The following is a 19,691-nucleotide window of genomic DNA, read 5'->3' as shown; positions in this document are numbered from 1 at the left end:
TTTTGTCAGTCTTTAGGTCTGCATGTCTGTGATTCTAGAAATGTGTTTGGCTGCGCCATGTTAAATCTATCACAGCTGAGTGCTCCTTCCTTCTTCCACAGATCTGAGAAAGTGGCATCTATCAGTATAGTGGATAAGGACACAAGAAAGCTTCAAATGTGTCCTTTCTAAATATTGGAAAGCTTTGTTCTGCAAGAACATCCTAGGGCCTGGCAGGTCACAGACAGGGTGCAGTAGGTCCAAACTATCAATGGGCCACAGGTGCTGCAAAGGTTGCTGCTGTACAACATGCTTTGCAGCTGCCTGCTGAGTCCAACAGGTGGTCCCAGGAAACCGTAGTCATTGCTTCTGCCAGGTTCTTGAATCTCTTAAACTATGATGCAAAGGCTCCAAGACTGCATATTTCCAGAACCACTTAAGTACCACAACAGTTCAGATATAGTCTTGTATCAAAATGTGCTGCTGACCAGTAGGATTTAGGAATACAATTCTCTGTACATTGAAATAAACTATGCTTTAAAAAAGTGCCTCTGGCAGACTATCCTCTGTCAAAACTACAGTAGAGGATGGCATAAGTTAAGGACATAAGTAATGAGGGCTGTTGTAAGGTTAAAAAAAAAAGAAGTCTTTTGAAAACTCATTATCACTCAGTCTACCCCTCCACACCTTTACTCTAACAAAATACAAAGAATTCAACTTCTCTGTAACAGCAATTGTCATCATTGAAGTAGTTATCTCCTTTTCATTCCCTTTTCCTATTACCATTATACCTTGCTATTGCTGTTTTCCCCTTCCTCTATGGCTCCTCGCAGGTCTTTCAGAAACCAGTCCTTAACAAACCTAACCCCAAATGTCTCTAGCCATTTCTCATAACATAACAGAGGAGTCACAGTCAGACTACCTTTTCTTTTTTTTTTTTTAATTATGATTAAAAAACTTCCAACTCAAAACCCAACAGAGCAAGATTTAGACATGATTTAGACAGTAGTAAGCTTCAGGATGAAGTGCCCTGCTACCACTATGAAAAGGTATACAGGGAATGGCAAAAGCAGTGCCATCTGGCTTGATGTCTGGAACTAGATTCAATAAGAGATGTTGCAGATACATAGCAGCACCATGGGCATATGGGACAACTTTCAAGTCCCATTAAGTTTTCGTATGCAGTACAAAACCACTTTCTGATCTCACTGTCACTACCTTTAAATTCAAATTATTCTTCCTATCTTCTTTCCAATGCATCATAATCAGCACTGGATCTTTCCATGCTTGCTTGAGAATTTTGGCAAATAGCAGTTCACAGGTCTGGAGTACATAAATACATTTTAATGAGATAATCTACTCAGAAAGGGAAGGAGAATCTGTAATATTGTAATTATACTTAAAGTGATGCTTTCATGATCCATAATAAATTGAATCATTAATAAATTAATTTTACATGTGATACCAAAAAGCATTGTTTTCTTATTTGAATTTAGGATATAAGGAAGAAAATCTTCGGTTACAAACAAGTTTTGTGTTTACAAACCAGAGCACATTTCCCTGATTCTCAGAGTCTGTTTCGGGCATGACAGAGACAGCTTATTAGGCTGCTATAGCATAAGGGATTGAGGGTGATATTTGTCTCAACAGTCTACATTTGCAGTACAGATGCCTCAATCACACCTGCCCATGAGAAACTTGAGAACACAAATTCCATCCATATATTTGTATTTTTGGCTATAAAAATATCAGCTACTAGATGACAAAACACACCCCACACAATCCAGTTTAGTCACAAGCCATAGTCAACTAACAAGCACCACAGAGCTGCCATCTCTACAAGTGTTAGCTCAGGACAGACTGAACCTGTTGAACATGAGGGAGCTGGGAGAGAAAACCTATGCTTCCTGCTCTTGCAGTAGTTTTTCAGGGAAGGGGGTGGGGGAGGAAGAGGAATGGAAAGCTGCTTGATGAGGAAGATGAAAACAACCATGACTGAATTCCTCTCAACACCTTCCGTCAAACTGTGTCAGATACAAAGAGCCAGATCTGTAGCAATACACAGGAATATACCAGCCTGTTCTCTCTCAGCCTGGCATATCTGCATCAGTCCTTTTGGAAGCTCTGGTGACTGGAACACCAGGCTCCAAAACCCTGGGCTCCTCAGCTCCACCACTGCCCATAGCCAACCCAAGGCTTGCTGATGGGCCCAAAATGGTGCCACACTTGGACTTGAGACATGGCCACTGCTGGGCCACCACCACCACATGCAGATGAATCCCACAAGAGGGCAGGAGTCTGTGCCAGGCTACAGAGCATGGAAGGATCAGCCCCACGCCTCCACTAACAAACCAAACCTAACTGCAGCCACTAAAGTGCTACAGAAGAATTGGTGCTGCTTAATGAATCTTTTTTACACCAAAGGCAAAGAAAAAGAAATCACCGGTGTAATAGGAATGAAAACTAGCTGCTCCTTGTTTTGATCAGGCTTTCTTTTGAAAGGACTCTGTTGAAAGTGAAAGACAATAGAAAAGAGAAGCAAAACAGAAGATATGCAAAGACCAGTTAGTCAGGCACTGGAAAGGAGGAATGGGCACTGTGTCATCTTCCTTTACTTAAAAAGAAGGCTCCACATATTGTTTTGGTACTCTTTACCCGGAAAAATCAACATTTAAAGTATTAACATTCAAAAAATAGAGAGCTCATTAATAGCAAATTCATAACAATAAAAAATCTAAACCACCACTAAAATTTGCTGATTCTAGCCAGAAAATTAAGACATTTCCAAGCATTTCCCAGAACTATGATCAAATGGTAGTGTTGCAAACTAATAAAGTTCTGCTTCCCATACACGAGTTATCAGTTTGGTCCTCTGACCATCACAGGTTTGTTAGGGAAGTTAATGAACAAATCAAAACCTTTTGTTATTTCAGCAACTGCCAACAAAGCCATGCTTCACGTCTGGTGAGTAATTTCCTACCACCAGGGAGCTCTCACCCGTGAACATAAAAACACAGAAGTCAAAATTCTTTAATCAATATTTAATTAAATTTAGTGAAGCACAGAATGGAATGTGCTATATGATTAAGAGCTCTTGACAGTAGTGAATTGTTCATTATAACTTCACTATGTGTTTCAGTGATATGGTTTGCTTCTGAAATCCAAGGACTCCTGGTTAACAAAATTTACACACAGGTATTTGTTGACAGGTTTTAAAGTGAATTCATTCATACTTCAGAAATATTTTATACTGGAAACTAGTGTCAGAGAGAGCACAACTTATTAGTGACAAAGTGTTTTAGATATCATATGTGTCAGTGTTGCACTTGTTTTTCAGCTATATTCAAAATGACATTCAACATAAGAGTTGTCTTCAATCAAACTTAGAAACCAGTCTTCTGCATCAAAAAAAAAAAAAAAAAAATCATCTGCTACTAAAAACTTCAGAACTTCTGCAAGCTGCACACTATCCTACTGCACATGTGAGAAGCATGGAAACAAGAATTGCAAGTTAGGTTTATACCTGCATGTGGAGTCTATAGACCCTTAAGGGAAACACAGCTTAGTAAAATCTCGCTACTCAGAAAGCATCCAGTTATATTTGTTTTCAAGCAAAAAGATTGAAGGTGTGTGTGTCTAGTCATAGAAAAAGTCTAGACAGAACAAGGAGGAAGCTCAAGCTACTATTATAATAAGAAGGATTAAACCGCTGCAAAAATTTCAAACATACACTGCTCAACAGTGCTTATTTACAAGGTTGTTCTTCAAAAGTCACTGACCATTAAAATTATGTTTATTTCACAAACCAATCTGTTTTTACAGGTCTGTAATTCGATAAACACTGGTACTCTTGCCAACATACTGCATATAGGAACACACGATCTTTTCTACCAAGACTAACTTTATACTGGATTTTCCTGTTCAACTGTAACAAGGAGTACTGCTCACTTCATGACTTTGCCAGCTTTAGCAAATTAAATATGATGTATTTGATTAAAACATAGCTTTAATTCTGTTTTCAATTTAAAACATAGCTAACATGACTAAAAAATTCCTAAAAAAGAAACATGGTGGTGCAGAGCTGTTACCTAGAAAAATCTTACAATTATTTTTTGAGGACTCAGCAAACAAATAACAGGACAATTAGAATCTTCCATGCTGTAAAATTTAGCTAAGAATTATTATTCTTCAGCATCTAGTATTTCCCATGTTTTTGCAGGTTATGAAAAGAAGCCATGGGATTATAAAACAGCTAATTTAACATGTTTTACAGAAACTTTGTTATCAAGAATATTAGTAACTAGAAGATCTCCAAATCATGAGCGTTATCAATTTCAATAATATCTTCAGGGTCTATCTTTGCTTCATGATGCCCCTCCTGTAGATCATCCAGGGAAGCTAGAGCTTCATTCGTATCACTAGCGAAAGTCTCACGAGATGCATCATCATATTCTTGCAGGTTAAGCCCTCTTATGGCTTTTTTCATCTTTTTTCCTAGAACTTGTATTCTCCTCTTCTTAGCAGCCTTTTTGTTTTCATACTCTTTTTGGTTCTCCAGGTAGAATATTTCCTTGAAAGAGAACAAAACAAATTTGGGCATATTCAGTTTACTAGTGTTTCCTAAAGAAAATGTAAAATAGTGGGGGAAAAAAAAAAAAAAAAAATATTATGAATACGGTTCAGTATTATTTAACTAACATTATTGATAGTAGAAGCATGAGGATAGACTGCATTTAAGGAAAATGCCCCAAAGATGATCAAAGGACTACTGGGCAGCTTGCCTTGTGAGGGAATCCTGAGAGAATAGGGTTTGTTCAGCACAGAGAAAAGGCAGCTCAGGGGAGACCTCATCATCATGTTCCAGTATTTAAAGGGTGGCTACAAAGAAGATGGAGATTCCCTTTTTACAAGGAAAAGGGCACAAGTTACTCCCTGGGAGTAACTTGGAGATTCCAACTGGACACAAGAGGGAAATTCTTCACCATGAGAACTATCAACCATTGGAGTCACCTCCCCAGGGAAGTGGATGATATTCTAATGTTAGACACTAAAGATTCAGCTGGACAGGGTGCTGGGACATCTTGTCTAAGTGGTGCTTTTGCCAAGAATGGTTAGATCAAGTGATCCTTGAGGTCCCTTTCAACCTGGTATTCTATGATAAATTATTACATAAATTCTCAGCAATCTCATAGTAAATGTAAATAAGCATCACTAAGTTTTCACTTCAAGTGTGCTGGTGATACAAAACTGGGAGAAATGGGTGTAGACCAGAGGATCATGCTGCATAGGGAGGGACCTGTAGAGGAAATATGACCAAATGTTCTATGACAACTTGAAAAAATTTTCCTCCACAACTGAAATTTGAGTTCATATCTCATTATCTTTACTGTCAAACAGTTGTGAACCCCATTAACATCTTCTCTACTGCAAAATGACTGTTACAAGTTTCCTCTATATTTGAAGGAATGTAGCAGAGCTAAATGTTGCTACACATCCCTCTTTCTCTGGTTATTTTTTTTCCTCTCCCCAAAAGCTGCAAGCCAAGCACTAAGGATGTGCAAATCTGTGACGCTGGTAAACCTGAGAACTTCCATGATGACAGGATTACACATACTTTTCCCACAGGTTTGTAGAACAAATGAAGTCTCATACCATCAATGAAGTTCGTTTAGTGAAAACTGCTGCCTCATTAAACACTTGCCAGTATCAGCAAATGAAGAATGAGACACACAAGTACAAGGGCATGTAAGAGGTGTAAGAGAGGTGGATGTTTTTTTAAACATAAAGAGACAATCACAGTCTATGTCAATTTGTTTCTCAATTCCCAGTACAAGAAGCTGGGATAGTTTGCAGACTGACCTGTAGTAGTGACCTGTAGCAAAGAAAGTATTTATCAAAAACTACCACGAAGTTGCAAATATCATGGGAAAAAAAACTCCAAACTTCAAAAAAGAAAAAAAAAGAAGAAACAAAACACCCAACCAAAAAAACCCCCAAAAACCCAAAAAAAACCCCCTAACCCCAAAAACCCAAAAAAACCCCAAAAACCCACACCAACCCCAAACCAACCCAAGCTGTTTTAAGTGAATGAAGAAAATACCATCTCAGTCTACTTCATACCTTAAAAGGAAAGGCAATAATATTTACAAGCTGACAAAGCTAATTTGGTGAGAACACAGATGAGGCAAGTGAGCAATTCAGGCAAAGTTCAGACCAGTATCTGACTTAATGGGAAATACTGCCCGGCACTACAGCTGGAGCTATATAGGAAAAAAATATTCCATTAAGAGAACACTGTTCAATTCATGCACAATGGCACAGAGCTCCAAAGAGAGAAATACAACTGCAGATATCATTGCTGTTAGGTATATACAAACTAAAGAAAAATCCAATATTCATCTCTTCAGATTCTACACTCTCAACGACCTCAACAAGTGTTTGTGACTGATAACATGTAAAAGGTGTTCCCCCCACCTAGCGTGAATGGTAATTCCTCTTCCCAGGCCGCCCCTCCATAAATATGGAATATGAAAAGCTAGTTTCTTTGCAATATAAAGTTAATTGTGGTAGAAGTTGAGAGAGATTAAATCAAAACATTTCCAGTAGGAAAAAAAACCCCAAAACAACCTTTGGACCATCATTTGCACTCCTGTTGATAATTTTACCTTGATTTGTTCTTCTTTGATACTAGGTGTGTTCTTCAGCAGGTTTAAATAAACGCCCCCTGGTGTTCTTCTCCGAGTGCCATTCTTAATAGAGAAAGAGCAAATTAGTTAATAGCAAGCTTACTATATGTGTGTCAATCTAAACACAGCATCTAAGACTATTCTTTGTATTGAGACAGAACAATTAAAAAAAGCTCTGCTGGGTTAGGTTTTACATAAAAACAACCCTGGCTATGTTTTATTTCTGAATGAACAAGTAATAAAAAGGTCAACAACCAGCTTGGTACATTTGGACAGGTAAATTATGAGGTTGCAAAAAGTTTGCTCTAGAACATAATACCAAACGGTTCAGCTACATACCAAAACTGATTTTGGCAGGGAAGAAACAAAACGTGAGTAGTATTCTAACTACTATCACAACGATCTACAATAATGTAGATGGTATGTTAAATATTCACAACATTCCTGACACGTAAGACCAGTAAAACATCAAAAATTAATAAAAATCATATAGATCACTTTTTTTTTTTTAATTGTACTCTGCAATTCTACAACTTATCTGCGTATCTACAGGATTTTGCATTTCTGCCTAGGGAAGAAACACAACACATTCGTTCCATGCTTCAACTGTTTTTAGTGTAACAGCAGTGGTGCAATATGCCATACCACACTGAAGCATGAATGGAACCAGATTTGAAACCTTTGTAAATTATAAGCACTAATTATCATACTACTACCCAGCTGCCCTTTGCAGTATATGAAGTTGAACTGTTACTCCAGTGCCCTGATATTGTACTAAACATGATTTTTTCTGCTAAATAACAAAGTAAAACAAAATCCAAAAGTTCTAAGAACAGAGAAGGTAATTTTTAAAGTATGTCCTTGAAACAGGATAATAGTATGCAGCATCTGCTATCAGCACAAACTCCCAACAAAGAAAAACAAAGGCAGTATGATCTGCCTTTCAAATAGCGTACTCTGATCCGCAGCCGAAGGAACCTATGCCACCAGGAGTGGCGTCCTTTCATCTCCTTGGTAAGCACTTGTCAGTAAGTACTTTAATCTTTCAAGACAATAGACTGCTTCCAAAATAATTGGTAGCCATAAAGTTGTTGTGTTCTGGGGGTGGTTTTTGGTTTTTTGTGGTGTTTTTTTTTGTTTTGGGTTTTTTTTTCTGTTTTTAATTTATTTTTTAATGCTCCCCCTTCCTCCTCTCTACTTGTAGTGCTGGAACTTAAAAGATAAATTATAAACAAATGCCTGAAAGTTCTTACTAGTTCCATCCCATTTTTTTTCCTTCTGAACTTTTGCACTGAGGCTCATTATTTAATAATAAAAAAATCCCAATATAAGTGAGAAATTCCAAGTAGAGGATTTTTACCATGATTTTTAACAGAACTCAGTACTCAGTTTTGCTCTACTGATACAGAAGCCAAAGGTTCTCCAATAAAGCTAACATTCCCTTTTGAAAGTTACTCTTCAAACATGACATTACGAATGCTCATTGCCGAGTATGGCGACCTCTGATGGCATGCTGATTAACCCAGCAGATAGGGTGGTGTTGCCAAACATCCACCTGACTTTCTGAAGAAATGTGCCAGAAGCTTCACATGGATCCTAACATTGTAGGTTCTTACTCAAGCTTCAGAATTTAGCTCTCTGCTGAAAGATCCCAAGGGGAAGCAGAGTAACAGATACAACGTTGTAACTGCAAATCAGATACTAATGTCTGTACAAAAAAATCGGGCAATTCCCAGGTTCATTCATCCTATTGTTTACCCAAATCCTGCTGGATGGTTACCTTAGTATTTACTAAGTGAGTTTCATGGCGAGGGAAGGCCATGAAACTGTGATAACCTGGCCAATGTGAAAGCTGTGCAACAGTACTACACAAATATTCTGCAAGTTGTGTTGTGTGTGTCCCCCCACCTGCAAACCCACAATACCACATTTTTCTTACCACTATGAACAGTCCACCATTTTGTTCCACTTCAGCTGTTTCCATAAGCAGTTCAATAGCTTTCCTCTTCCCAATTATTTTCACTACGCGGGCAATTAAATCTTTCTTTGGCTCACAAAGGCTGGGAGGAGGGGGGGGGGGGGGGGGAAAGAATAAAAAAATGTACATTTATTGACAGTATAATTTCTTGAGTAAAATGGACCACTGAAGTTCCATAATGAGTAATTCATTCTGTGAAACATAAACTTGTGCTAAAATTAAAGGTCTGTACATTTAAATGTGTTTCAATGGCTTCTTGAATCAGATTTCAGAGTACTGAGTTTCTGAGGGATAGTTTTTTCTAAAGCATGCGTTTTAATTCCTGTTTTTTTTTCAGTGAAAATGCCTTGAGTTATTGCTTTTCTGCCACAGATGTGTGAAAGATTAAACCAAGTAAGAAACTGCAAAGACCTATATAAATCTCTGAAATTAAAGTATTAAATTCTGTTGTGCATTTAACAGTTAAAATTACAGCAAGCTTACAGTTAAACAACAATTATCCAGACACAACAGAAAGTGTAAAAGTTCCCCTGTATCATGTGCCGTTCAGACAAACCTACACAATAAAAAAAGAAATCAGCCTGTTGGTTAATCCAAGATAACATATAAAATACAAACAAGAAAAAAATTGCAGTATTACCAAGTTAAATTGTATTCTTTTGCTAGGAAAAGTGTCCTCATACAGAAAATTTCATTGTCAGTCTGCGTGAAGCAAGAGGCTTATGTAGCATCAATTCGCTGTGCCAAAGTACTCACGCTCCCATTGGAAAACACTGTAAGCCCACAAATCAATACCACTCGCCCAGAGCAAGAGTTCATATGCTAAATTCTCGGTTTTTTAAATGACAAAGCTTCTCACTAAGCACTTCTGTCCCAAGCACCGCAGCTCAGTGGTTTTACACTTAGGGACAAACAGACCACTATCATTACCAAAATTTCTTGAAGTCCACTGCCTAGCCTAACCACTTCAAGTGACATTATGATGCTATAAAGTTGCATGTGCTACAATAACGGCATATAGAAGGCATCTGAATACAGGTGTGAGGAACTATCTAGATCAGCCAGACTACCTTCAACTGCACGACTGAAGTTACCTGAAATTAAATGTTAAACCTCACATTTCAGCGACAATTGTCCCAATCATGAAAAGGATTGCCCAAGCTTTTTATATGACTGAGTTCTAAATTGTGACTTACTGGAAGAGATGCAAATGTTTCTCAAAGATGTAGAGAACTTTAAGAAAACTAGGACTCCTTAGAAAGCTGGTTAAATAGATCTTGTGTTAGCAGCAGCAGCAGTTTAAACGATCAAATCCCCACCTAGTGCTCATTCTGGCCCTGCACAATCCTCCTGTATGTGTGCTTTAACAAGCAGCTGTGCATTGCAACAGGAACTGAATGAGGTAAAGGGCAAAAAATGGCACAACACAGCCAGAAAAACTCTTTGATTTTAGTTCACTGTCTGGGCCAGCACAACAAGAGTTATGAATCCAGGCACAGACGGCACAGCACAGATGAAAGAACAGTGCTGTTACATGTATAACCACAATCCTACTGATGCAGTTCAGCACCACTACTATTACAAAATTGGAAAAGAGAGGCTTCTGCCCTACTCTGATGAAGCCCAATAGAGCAAAGAAAAGCTTATTACAAGAGACATGCTCAAAGTTCTCAAATTCATAAATGAGAAGATACTGAGAGCTGACAACAGCATTAACAATTGTCTAACTGCTGTATTTCAGCATCTGGCAATACTAAGTAGCACATGTAAGAAATCAACAATGACCAATAAACCCATGCTTTATTTAAAAGTCAAGCTGTCAGTAAATCCTTAACTCTTGTTCCCTGTTTAATGTAATTTTCTTCCCCTGCACCACCAAAAAAGCACTGTGGGAGTTTAAGTCAATCTAGAGTAAGAATGACCGCAATCATGTCTCTTCCTGGGAAATCATGCAGCAAACTGGCTCAGGAAATAAATCTGTCTGCAAACTAACCCTTAAATGAAAAAAAAAACCACCAAACAAAAAACACAACAAGCTTTGGACAGGTAAGTTAAATTGTGACTCAGCTCATGTACAATAACTAAATAGGACTGTGAAAAGAATTGGATGGTGGAAGTGTGCATATGGCTAGAACTTCGTAACCCCAACGCTGGCTTCCATAAATGAGCACAGAACCGCAGTTCAGTTTCACAACATAGAAAGAAACAAGTTGATTTCAGTGCTACTGTCTAACCTTGGCACAGCCCTTCATTACAACAGCAGCAAAAACGTTTTCTTCAGACAAGCATGTTCCACATAAAGAATATATGTATTTCAGAAGTTGTGTTCTCCAGAACACTACACAGTGAGTAATCTACAATTTCAAAGGTTTTGTAACTTAGCCAGATTTTCATGGTGACCATAGAAGGCGTTTATTGGTGTCCAACTCCAAACACACATTTTTGCTCACGAAGCATTTCCTAAAAAAAGGCACTACTAAATCTGTACCATAAGAAACAATATTTTTCCTTGCCATTGTTCTCAAATAACAAAGCATTTTGGTAGATCTTAAAGAAAAAAAAAAAAAACAAAAAAAGAATAAATTAGACAGTATTACTGGATGCTTCTACAAGAAGCTAGCTGTAATGCTGCATTTTAATCCCAGGATTTTGGAAACACACACAAGGCACTCATGCTGTTTGTAATGCTAATGCCATCTTACGTATGTAAAAGTAAGAAAGTTTTTTTTCCCCTCTTCTTTTACATCAACAGTTTACAAATACTTATAGAAGTAAAGATACGCTGTTACTAAACTCACCGATAAGCAATTTCATCTGCCACTTTTTCCTCTGAGTCTTCTTCTGTTATCTCATACCTTCCTTTATATTTCATTTCTTGTCTTTCACCTAGTCTATCTTTCATAGGCCGCTTCCGTCTAACAAAGCCTTGCCCATTTTCTTCTTCTGCCGGCAATGTTTTCTTGTCATCATGCATGTATTCATCCAGTTCTTTATCTAAAGTCTCTGCCTCCTTTTGCTGAGCTTCCTTCATCAGCTTTTTAGCCAGTAAATAATTGTAAGTCTCAGACTGCCTGCTTCTGTCAATACTACCATCCATGCCTAGAATCCCAAGTTCATTAGCCACCGCATCCTGATTCTGCTCCTGGAGCACCATACCCCAAATGTTGTTGACTTTCTTGCCACGTAGAGCAGTTTGGTTTTGGTGGCTCTGGCTAAACTGAAAAGGCTCAGATTTAGCAGGAGGGAAGTTGAAACATTTCTGTCGTTTTCGTTTCCACAGACAGCTGTCATCATCAGATTCAGAAAAGCTTTCATCACTTGAATCTACACTTTTGGTTGTCCGGTAAGGAACACTTGGTGCACATGATGAAACGCTGCCCTGGAATGGTCTGCCCAAATCACTGCCATCAAATGAATTCTGAAATGAAAAAGTAAATGTCCATTAATTTAATTACTCTTGTAATTAGCTAGTAAACTTAATTCTCACTCATGTAACTGTTTGGGCAGCCCTCTAGGAGCATCTTTTGGACTACAGTTGACAGGAGCATCCTATGAAACTGCTGTATTTTGAATGCTGGTACATGAAAGACAGCATAGCTGCTATATAAAACAGGTATCAGGAGTCACTGATCTACTTAACATCATCTTCTTTGAATGAAATTAAAATTATTATGAGACTGGAAAAAACTATTAAAATTCCCAAATGGGACAAAGACACAACATGCACAGCACTTTAAAAAAATTTAAAAAACAAACACCACAGCAATTTACCTTTTTTTCTTTTTTTTTTTTTTTTTTTTTAATCAGCATAGACATTATTGTCTCCATAGTCTGAAAGGGGTCAAAACTAGTGATCTGCTGTGAGAGACTGATCTGAAATCAGACTCCACTGACCATTGTCTCAAAGACTGGTATGAGAAGCTGAGACGGAATTCCACCTATCTTTTGTCTCAGAGATGGGCAGGAAGAGTTGAGATAAGACTCCATTGTCCACTGCCTGGGAGAAGGATGTGAGGAGCTGAAATGGGACTCCACTGTCCATTGCCTGAGGGATGAGTGGGGAAAGAGCTGAGATAAGACTCTTCCGTCCATTACCTCAAGGATTGGTGTGAGGAATTGCTGCCCATTATCCCAAGAATTACTGCAGACACATGCAGTTGAAGAGGTGGCTGCAAGATCAGGGAAACCGGTCCACCAGGAACATGCAATACGAGACTTGAAGAACAGAAGTACTCCCCCCAACTCATTATAAAAGGCAGAATAAGTAATCACGAAAGAGAGCCATCGCCATGACGATGACTCCACGAGGATGACTCCAGGAGGACACCTCCATGAGGACACTCTCCACCAATGACTACAACGGACCCTGAGGGACACTCTCCATGAAACACCACCATGAGGGCAACTCCACCAGGACACCTCCAGGGGTACCTTCAAGGGGACAACTCCAAGAGGACACCCACCTCCGACAACTACTACAGACTCTTGGGGGACACTCTGCTCCGATACCGACTACGAACCCTGGAAGACTCCCACTGATGACGACAGACCCCTGGGACACCACTGGATCCATGGTGGTGACTCCCTCTCTCTCTCTCCGCACCCCAAATCCTTGCTTCATTTCCATCCTTGTTCCAATTTGTCCTATCGCTATCCCCTTTATTAATAATTGATTTTTTGTAATAAACCAACTGATCAATTATGGTACTTGACCTCGTTTGCATCTTAATTTCACTCTTGGGACCATGAACTGAAACAGGGTCTGGCACTGGGGTTTTCTCCAGTCAGACCCTGCCATCTGTAACCACAACAGTCTTCCCAGAGACTCAAGCAAGAAGAAAAAATTGACCAAAAAAACCAAAACCAAACCCACAAAACTTGGATGTTGCTCAGACTTTGAGAAGCTAACAGTGCATCGTGATTCTGGTTCAATTACGACAGCACATCATCAGCTGGGGACACTAGTACCTTACAGACAAACGGGTTTGCTCCCTTTAAGCCAACAAAGCACAGACTCACTATGGCTTCTTAATGAATTAGGACAAACCCCCTGAAGTTTCAACATACTTCACAATAAAAGTCCCATTGCTATAAAAACACTCACAAAATGCTGTTTCCCCATACACCTGACAAATAAGCCAAAATATTAAAGCCAAGCCTGCTCAAATATGCATAACCTGCAAAAGCACCACAAGTAACATAACCCAAAATTCTTATTCCTAATTGCTGGAAACTTTTGGCCATGCTGTCGTCTGTGCTAATCTGCAGTAAGAATCTTCCCTCCTCACAATTCCAGTTCTTCCCTAACTGGTTTCCTATCCTAAAGTTATATGCTATCCCATGATGTCCTGTGTTCAGCTCTAACAGTCATTTTTCTCCTCCTCAGTAGCTGGTGCAGTGCTGCGTTTTCAACTTATAGAACAATGCTGATAACACACCGATGTTTTTAGCTGTTGCTAAGTAAGGTTTACTCCGATTAAGGACTTTTCAGTCTCATGCTCTGCCAGTGAGGAGGGGCACGGGAAACTGGGAGGGCACAGAGACAGGACACCTGATCCAAACTGGCCAAAGGGGTACTCCATAACACAGCACGTCATGCCCAGTACAGAAACTAGGGGGAGTCACCCAGGAGGCCCAGATCACTGCTCAGGTCGGGCTGGGTATCAGTTAGCAGAGGTGAGAATTGTATTGTGCATCACTTGTGTTTATTGTCTTTTCCTTTTCCCCTTACACCATGACACAAGATTTTTAGAAATGGGCTCTCTTCCTTTAGTTTCAGGTGAAATTAAAAAACCCCAAACAACTTTATTTAACCTTACTGCTTTCACCAACATTATGGCACCATTTCTTCACCCTCCTAATAGTAAACAGAAAACAGAGGTCTTCAACTAATTTTATCATGTTATGAAATACACACCTTTAATTTAAAATGTATTCTGCATGAAGACAGGCTGAGAGAGTTGGGGCTGTTCAGCCTGGAGAAGAGAAGGCTGCATGGAGACCTCATAGCAGCCTTCCAGTATCTGAAGGGGGCCTACAGGGATGCTGGAGAGGGGCTCTTCATCAGGGACTGGAGTGATAGGACAAGGGGTAATGCGTTTAAACTTAAACGGGGGAAGTTCAGGTTAGACAGAAGGACGAAGTTCTTTACTGTAAGGGTGGTGAGGCACTGGAACAGGTTGCCCAAGGAAGTTGTGAATGCTCCATCCCTGCCAGTGTTCAAGGCCAGGCTGGACAGAGCCTTGGGCAACATTGTCTATTGCGAGGTGACCCTGCCCATGGCAGGGGGGTTGGAACCAGATGATCTTAAGGTATTTTCCAATCCAAACCATTCTGTGAGTCTACGCAAAACACTAAAAAAATAATCCCGCATGTGTAATAATTTATTTTGTGCTACACCTCCCAGACCTATATTGCAAATAAATCAAAATAACTAAAGCAAATAAACATCCTTACACAGAGTGTCGTATAGTGTTTTATCTTACTTTGAAATCTCTTCCTGCCCACACCCCACCATGAATTCCTTATAAACTTCATAACACACTTTAACGTGAAAACACTATGAGACACTCAGCAACAAATAATCTCTCTTCAGCAATTCACAGGTGCAGGAGTTGTGAAGTCAAGGGAAAGCAGCGGCCAGCACTCGGCGTGCTCATTACTACGGCTTATTCTATTGTTCTTGCAGCGGCCGGCGGTACCGGTGAGCGGCCACCTCGGCCCACCGAACCCAGTGTCCAGCAGCAACAACCCCGCCACCCCGCCCGGCAGCATGCGGGCCCCCCACATGAGCGGGCACCGGGGACACACGCCGGTTCCCGGGCCCAGGGCAAGCTGTGAGTCCTGAGGAAGGGCCCCTAACCCAGCCACCGGGCCGGGCCCGGCGGGAAACCCACTCCGCAAGCGCTCAGCGCCGTTCGGCTCGCTGCGTCCTCCTGGCCGGGCCTTCCGCCTGGAGGCCGGGCCACGCCGCCTAGCCAACCCTCCCTCCTCACCTGCTGCGGATGCCCGGGGGAGCCGACACCGGGCATGTCGGAGTCCGAATCGGAGAGCTCGCCATCCTCCACATCGCCCTCCATGCTCCGCACTTCCAGCGCCATCTCAAAGCCGCAGCACGGCGACGAGCCGGGAAAAACGGTGCGGGCGCAGCCGAGGCACCGCCCTCCCACCAATAGCGAGAAGGGGCGGTGGTGACGGAGGCCGCGGTGCGTGTCGGGAACGCCGGCGGGACGGTGGGAGGGCGGGAAGCGGGGAAGGGTGAGGTGTGAGGGGGAAGGGGAGTGCCCGGTGGGGTGTCGACATGTTGCGAGCGGCGGGCTGGCGCAGCGTTCGGCGCAGCGCTCCGTGCCGCTCTCCCGGCGCGTTTCTCGGCGCTGCAGTAGTGGGAATGCGCTGTGCTACACAGAGTAGTTCAGGTGGAAGCACGGCTTCGCCGCTTGCCCGGGGCTGCTGGCAAGGGTCCTCGGCACCCTCCGCCGTGTGCGGCTCCTCAGCACTGGGGGAAGCAAGAAGCAGCAGCAGCTGTTGTATTAGCGACTTAGTAAGGTGTCCCGTTTTGATCTCGACAGCCGATACTTGGGGCATTTCTTCACAAATCCTGTAAGAAAAGCACTTCGTACTTGCACGGTGCCACTCAGAACCCCTGAGAAGCCGGGAGAAACGTCTTGTTTCCTGCTAGTGGGGAGGAAATAAGTGACCTTCCTCGTTCCCTTTCAGTCTAAATTACTGTGTAGTAGTATGCGTTTGTTTATGTATGACTCAAGCCTTCATTTGTGCTCTGTAAAACAAAATGTCACTCCCCGAGGCTGTATCTGGATCTTTAAGACAGGCCACTGCATATTAGGGGATGTTTGATTAAGGGATTGATACTCTCAAATGGAGCTATTTATCACAAGCTGGCAAACTTAAATTTCTGTTCAGTACTTGGGTTAAGCAACTAAAAGAAGTCTAATCACGGAGTTTAAACTCTCTCCTGACTTTCTGTGAGTAATGACACGTAAATGTGATGGTATTTGGTGACCAAAGAATAAAACAGTGGAGATGTGTGAAAGCGATGAATGAATATAGACAGCATTGGTCAGATGGACCAAATGTACAGTATCCTCAGGTGGTATAAACAGATGTAGACAGATGATTGCATCTGAAGACAGGCTTGCATCTGTAGAAATTCAAATACAGTGCACATTTTACATCTCTGATCACAGAGATGACGTGGTAGGCTCAAATATATCAGGAAAAATAAAATCCATTTGATTGTCACGTCTTCACAGATTTTCATGGATATTGCTTCTTGATAAGGGCAAGAAATCATGCTGCCACATTTTGTCTTAAGAACAGAAGTTTTACCCAGCTGATGTGCTACATAAATGGAAAGAGTTAAGAGATTGCTGACAGGCATCCTTCAAACTGAACTTGAGAAAATGAGCATTTTCTTCAGTGATAGACTGTGATGGTCAGTGGTCAACAAACAAGTAAGAGAAAAGAAAAGCAGTCAGGTCTACCTCTTTTGGCAGTGTACGTTCATCCTGCAGGTAATGTCAGCAGAGATGATGGAGCAGACCAGTTACTAAAGTATTATTTCCTGCAAACAAAAATCTGCATTGAATTCCAGCTACAGGCAGTTAAAGACATTTTTATTCCCAGCTGTCTCCTTCAGCACACAGCACCTGGATGGAGCTTTTCAGTCTTCGGAGCTCTTGTTCTGGCTCCAGAGACCATCCCTCTCCCAGGGATCCAAGACAACCCCATTACTAAGCCTTCTGGCATTTTGAGTGGTATTGTTGTTTGTTGTTCTCTAGAACTGTGTTGTATAGCATTTTCCTCTAACACTAGAAAATTTTCTGAGCAGGTGCAGACTGTTCGTTTTGCCTAATACAAGGATAAAAATTATCATTAAGAATGTGGTCAGGACCAGTTAATTCAGGAAGACCAAAAACCCCTTAAACCTATGGTTTTCTTCCTGCATTTCTGAACCACCTGTGTGAACAAGCTGTGTCACATCCAGGTGCATGTCTTCTCCCCCTGTGCGGCACTCTGCAGATATTGTTCACATTCAGTGATCCAGATGATGGGGCAGAGTGTACCTTTGGACAGCTTGCAGTTAGCACACAATTGGGAGGAGAAGTTCATGTGCTGGAGGGTTATGCTGCCAACCAGAGGCACCTTGACCAGCTGAAGAAAGGGGCTGAGCAATATGGAGCTGGCCAAGTGCCCCCCGGGTGAAGGCAGCTGACTGCATCCTGGGCTGCAGTGGGCAGAGCACGGCTGCAGGTGAAGGGAGGTGGTCCTTCCGTCTGCTGTGTTCTGCTCTGGGCTCCCAAGCCAGACGTGGCCACAGTGGAGAGACCTCCCAGGCCAATGCCTCACCAGGACCCACCCTCTCTGCACTGGGGACGGCAGCTTGGTCAGTTGGAGCCAACAGCCACCAGTGCTGGCAGGACAGAGCTGTACTGGCCAGGAAGAGCGCTGGGAGGAGGCCAAGCAGCACCGCACCAGCACTGGCACCAGCACCTTGCTGCCATTCTCCCTCTTCCTGGCTGGGCTGCGTGCTTGATGCAGGACCAGAGTCCTCCTGTCCCGGCAGGATGGGCCAGGAAAACTGCTGCTGTGGCTCTGGGTGGGCTCCCCTCGCATGCAGCTTGGGAACACAAGCCACAGTTGGGCCCCGCAGCAGTGGCTTTGCTCATGCCACTGCTCTGGACTCTGCACGGAGGCTCCCACTGACATGGGCTGGTGCTGAGCATGGATATGCGGCTGATCCGAGGCTACAAGAGGAGTGAGAGGTGCTGCCTTCTCCTCCAGGAGGAGCTGGTCATCGCCAGTGTGCAGTAAGACCCACGCTCAGGGCCCAGCTGCCTGTCCCCCAGCCCTGGCCTTGGGATGAGGGCAGGGACCCCTGGCACCAGCCCCAGGACCCTGGACCTTGGTGCTGGATACACCAATGCCCGTCCCAGCGGCAGCTGGGGGAGACAGGGCTCTGCCTGTGGAGACCCCAAGGAGGCCACCTCCAGCTCACTGCCTGCCTCTCGCTCTCTGCAGACGTGGCAGCACCGTGCGCCCACAGCTCCGCCAGGCCCTGGATCAGCTCTGGGTGCTCAGTGGCAGGAAGGAGGCAGTGGGGCAGGAAGAAGAGGAGCAGGAGAAAGGCAGTGATGAGGACAGGTCCTCCATCATCTTCATCTGGCCCGCTGGCTCCTGTGTTGCGACTTTTGTGTGAGCTGTGGTGCCACGTACCATGGCAGGGCAGGAGTGGTTGGTTCCAACCATGCCCACGCCACCCTGGGAATGGCCTCTGCTGTCCGTGCTGAGCCTGGGCAGGGAGCGGGCAGCACGGCCCATGGCAGGGAGGGAGAGGGGTATGTCCAAGCCCGGCATCCCCTGGTCACCTCTTGGCCCCAGAAGGTAGGGGCAAAAGCAGCTGCTCTGGCAGGGCTTCGGCAGACCTTCTGTCCTGCCCCACAGGCGCCCACCTCTGCTCAGGGGCTGGGGGCACCGGGCCTGACGCTGGTTCTCCTCTCTTTCTGCAGCTCCTGGGTGCTGCAGGAGGTCGGGGGGGCACACTGCCCGGTGAGCCGGGCGATGCTCCAGGCACAGGCACATGGGGAACACAGCTCCACAGCTGGGGAGGGGTGCCCCTGCCGCCGCGGGCAGCTCTCAGGCAGAGCTGCCTGGTGAGAGACAAGATGCAGCCTTGGGCTCATCCAGCTCTTTTCCTGCCCCTTCCCAGTGCACAGGACAGCAGAAGGAGCAAAGAGAGCCCCAGTCACTTGGTTCCCATCCATCAAACTCCTGGAGAAGATGCTGAGCTGCTGCCATGCTGTGAGTGTGTCTCTGGTCTGGGCTCTGTCCAGCTGGGGAGGACCAAAGGGGCCTATAAGGAAGATGGGGAAAGACTTTTTAGCAGGGCCTTTTGTGACAGAACAAGGGGTGATGGTTTTAAACTAAAAGAAGGTAGATTCAGGATGGATGTGAAGAAAAATTCTTTACGATGAGGATGGTAAAATACTGGCACAGGTTGCCCAGAGAGGTGGTGGATGTGCCATCTCTGG

At 43.1% G+C, this 19,691-nt stretch overlaps 1 protein-coding gene across 2 annotated transcripts; it reads right to left on the bottom strand.

Annotated features, from left to right (window-relative positions):
- Window positions 1–3,697: 3,697 nt before the first annotated feature.
- Window positions 3,698–15,829, bottom strand: PHAX (phosphorylated adaptor for RNA export). 2 transcript variants are annotated; one of them, XM_030469929.1, is made up of 5 exons: window positions 15,639–15,829; window positions 11,442–12,061; window positions 8,605–8,725; window positions 6,645–6,728; window positions 3,698–4,549 (listed from the first exon to the last, which is right to left on the bottom strand). In XM_030469929.1, exons 1-5 carry the CDS (start codon window positions 15,741–15,743, stop codon window positions 4,280–4,282), a joined length of 1,200 nt encoding a protein of 399 aa, XP_030325789.1. In that variant the 5' UTR covers window positions 15,744–15,829; the 3' UTR covers window positions 3,698–4,279. The 2 variants fall into 2 exon arrangements, with proteins under 2 accessions (XP_030325789.1, XP_030325790.1); XM_030469930.1 differs by lacking the exon at window positions 6,645–6,728.
- Between the last annotated feature and the right edge of the window lie 3,862 nt (window positions 15,830–19,691).

Source organism: Strigops habroptila, chromosome Z (assembly GCF_004027225.2).
Source record: "Strigops habroptila isolate Jane chromosome Z, bStrHab1.2.pri, whole genome shotgun sequence".
NCBI lineage: Eukaryota > Metazoa > Chordata > Aves > Psittaciformes > Psittacidae > Strigops > Strigops habroptila.
Note: the sequence above shows the minus strand (reverse complement) of the source record. Positions and strands in the feature narration are given on the sequence as shown.

Bases quoted from the DNA above. Each gene is read 5' to 3' on its own strand.
- PHAX (XM_030469929.1), bottom strand. From the start codon at position 15,743: ATGGCGCTGGAAGTGCGGAGCATGGAGGGCGATGTGGAGGATGGCGAG. The intron at 12,062-15,638 runs GTGAGGAGGGAG...TTTTCATTTCAG, and splicing joins CCCCCGGGCATCCGCAGCAG to AATTCATTTGATGGCAGTGA. The intron at 4,550-6,644 runs GTAAAATTATCA...TTCTCTTTCAAG, and splicing joins TCAAAGAAGAACAAATCAAG to GAAATATTCTACCTGGAGAA.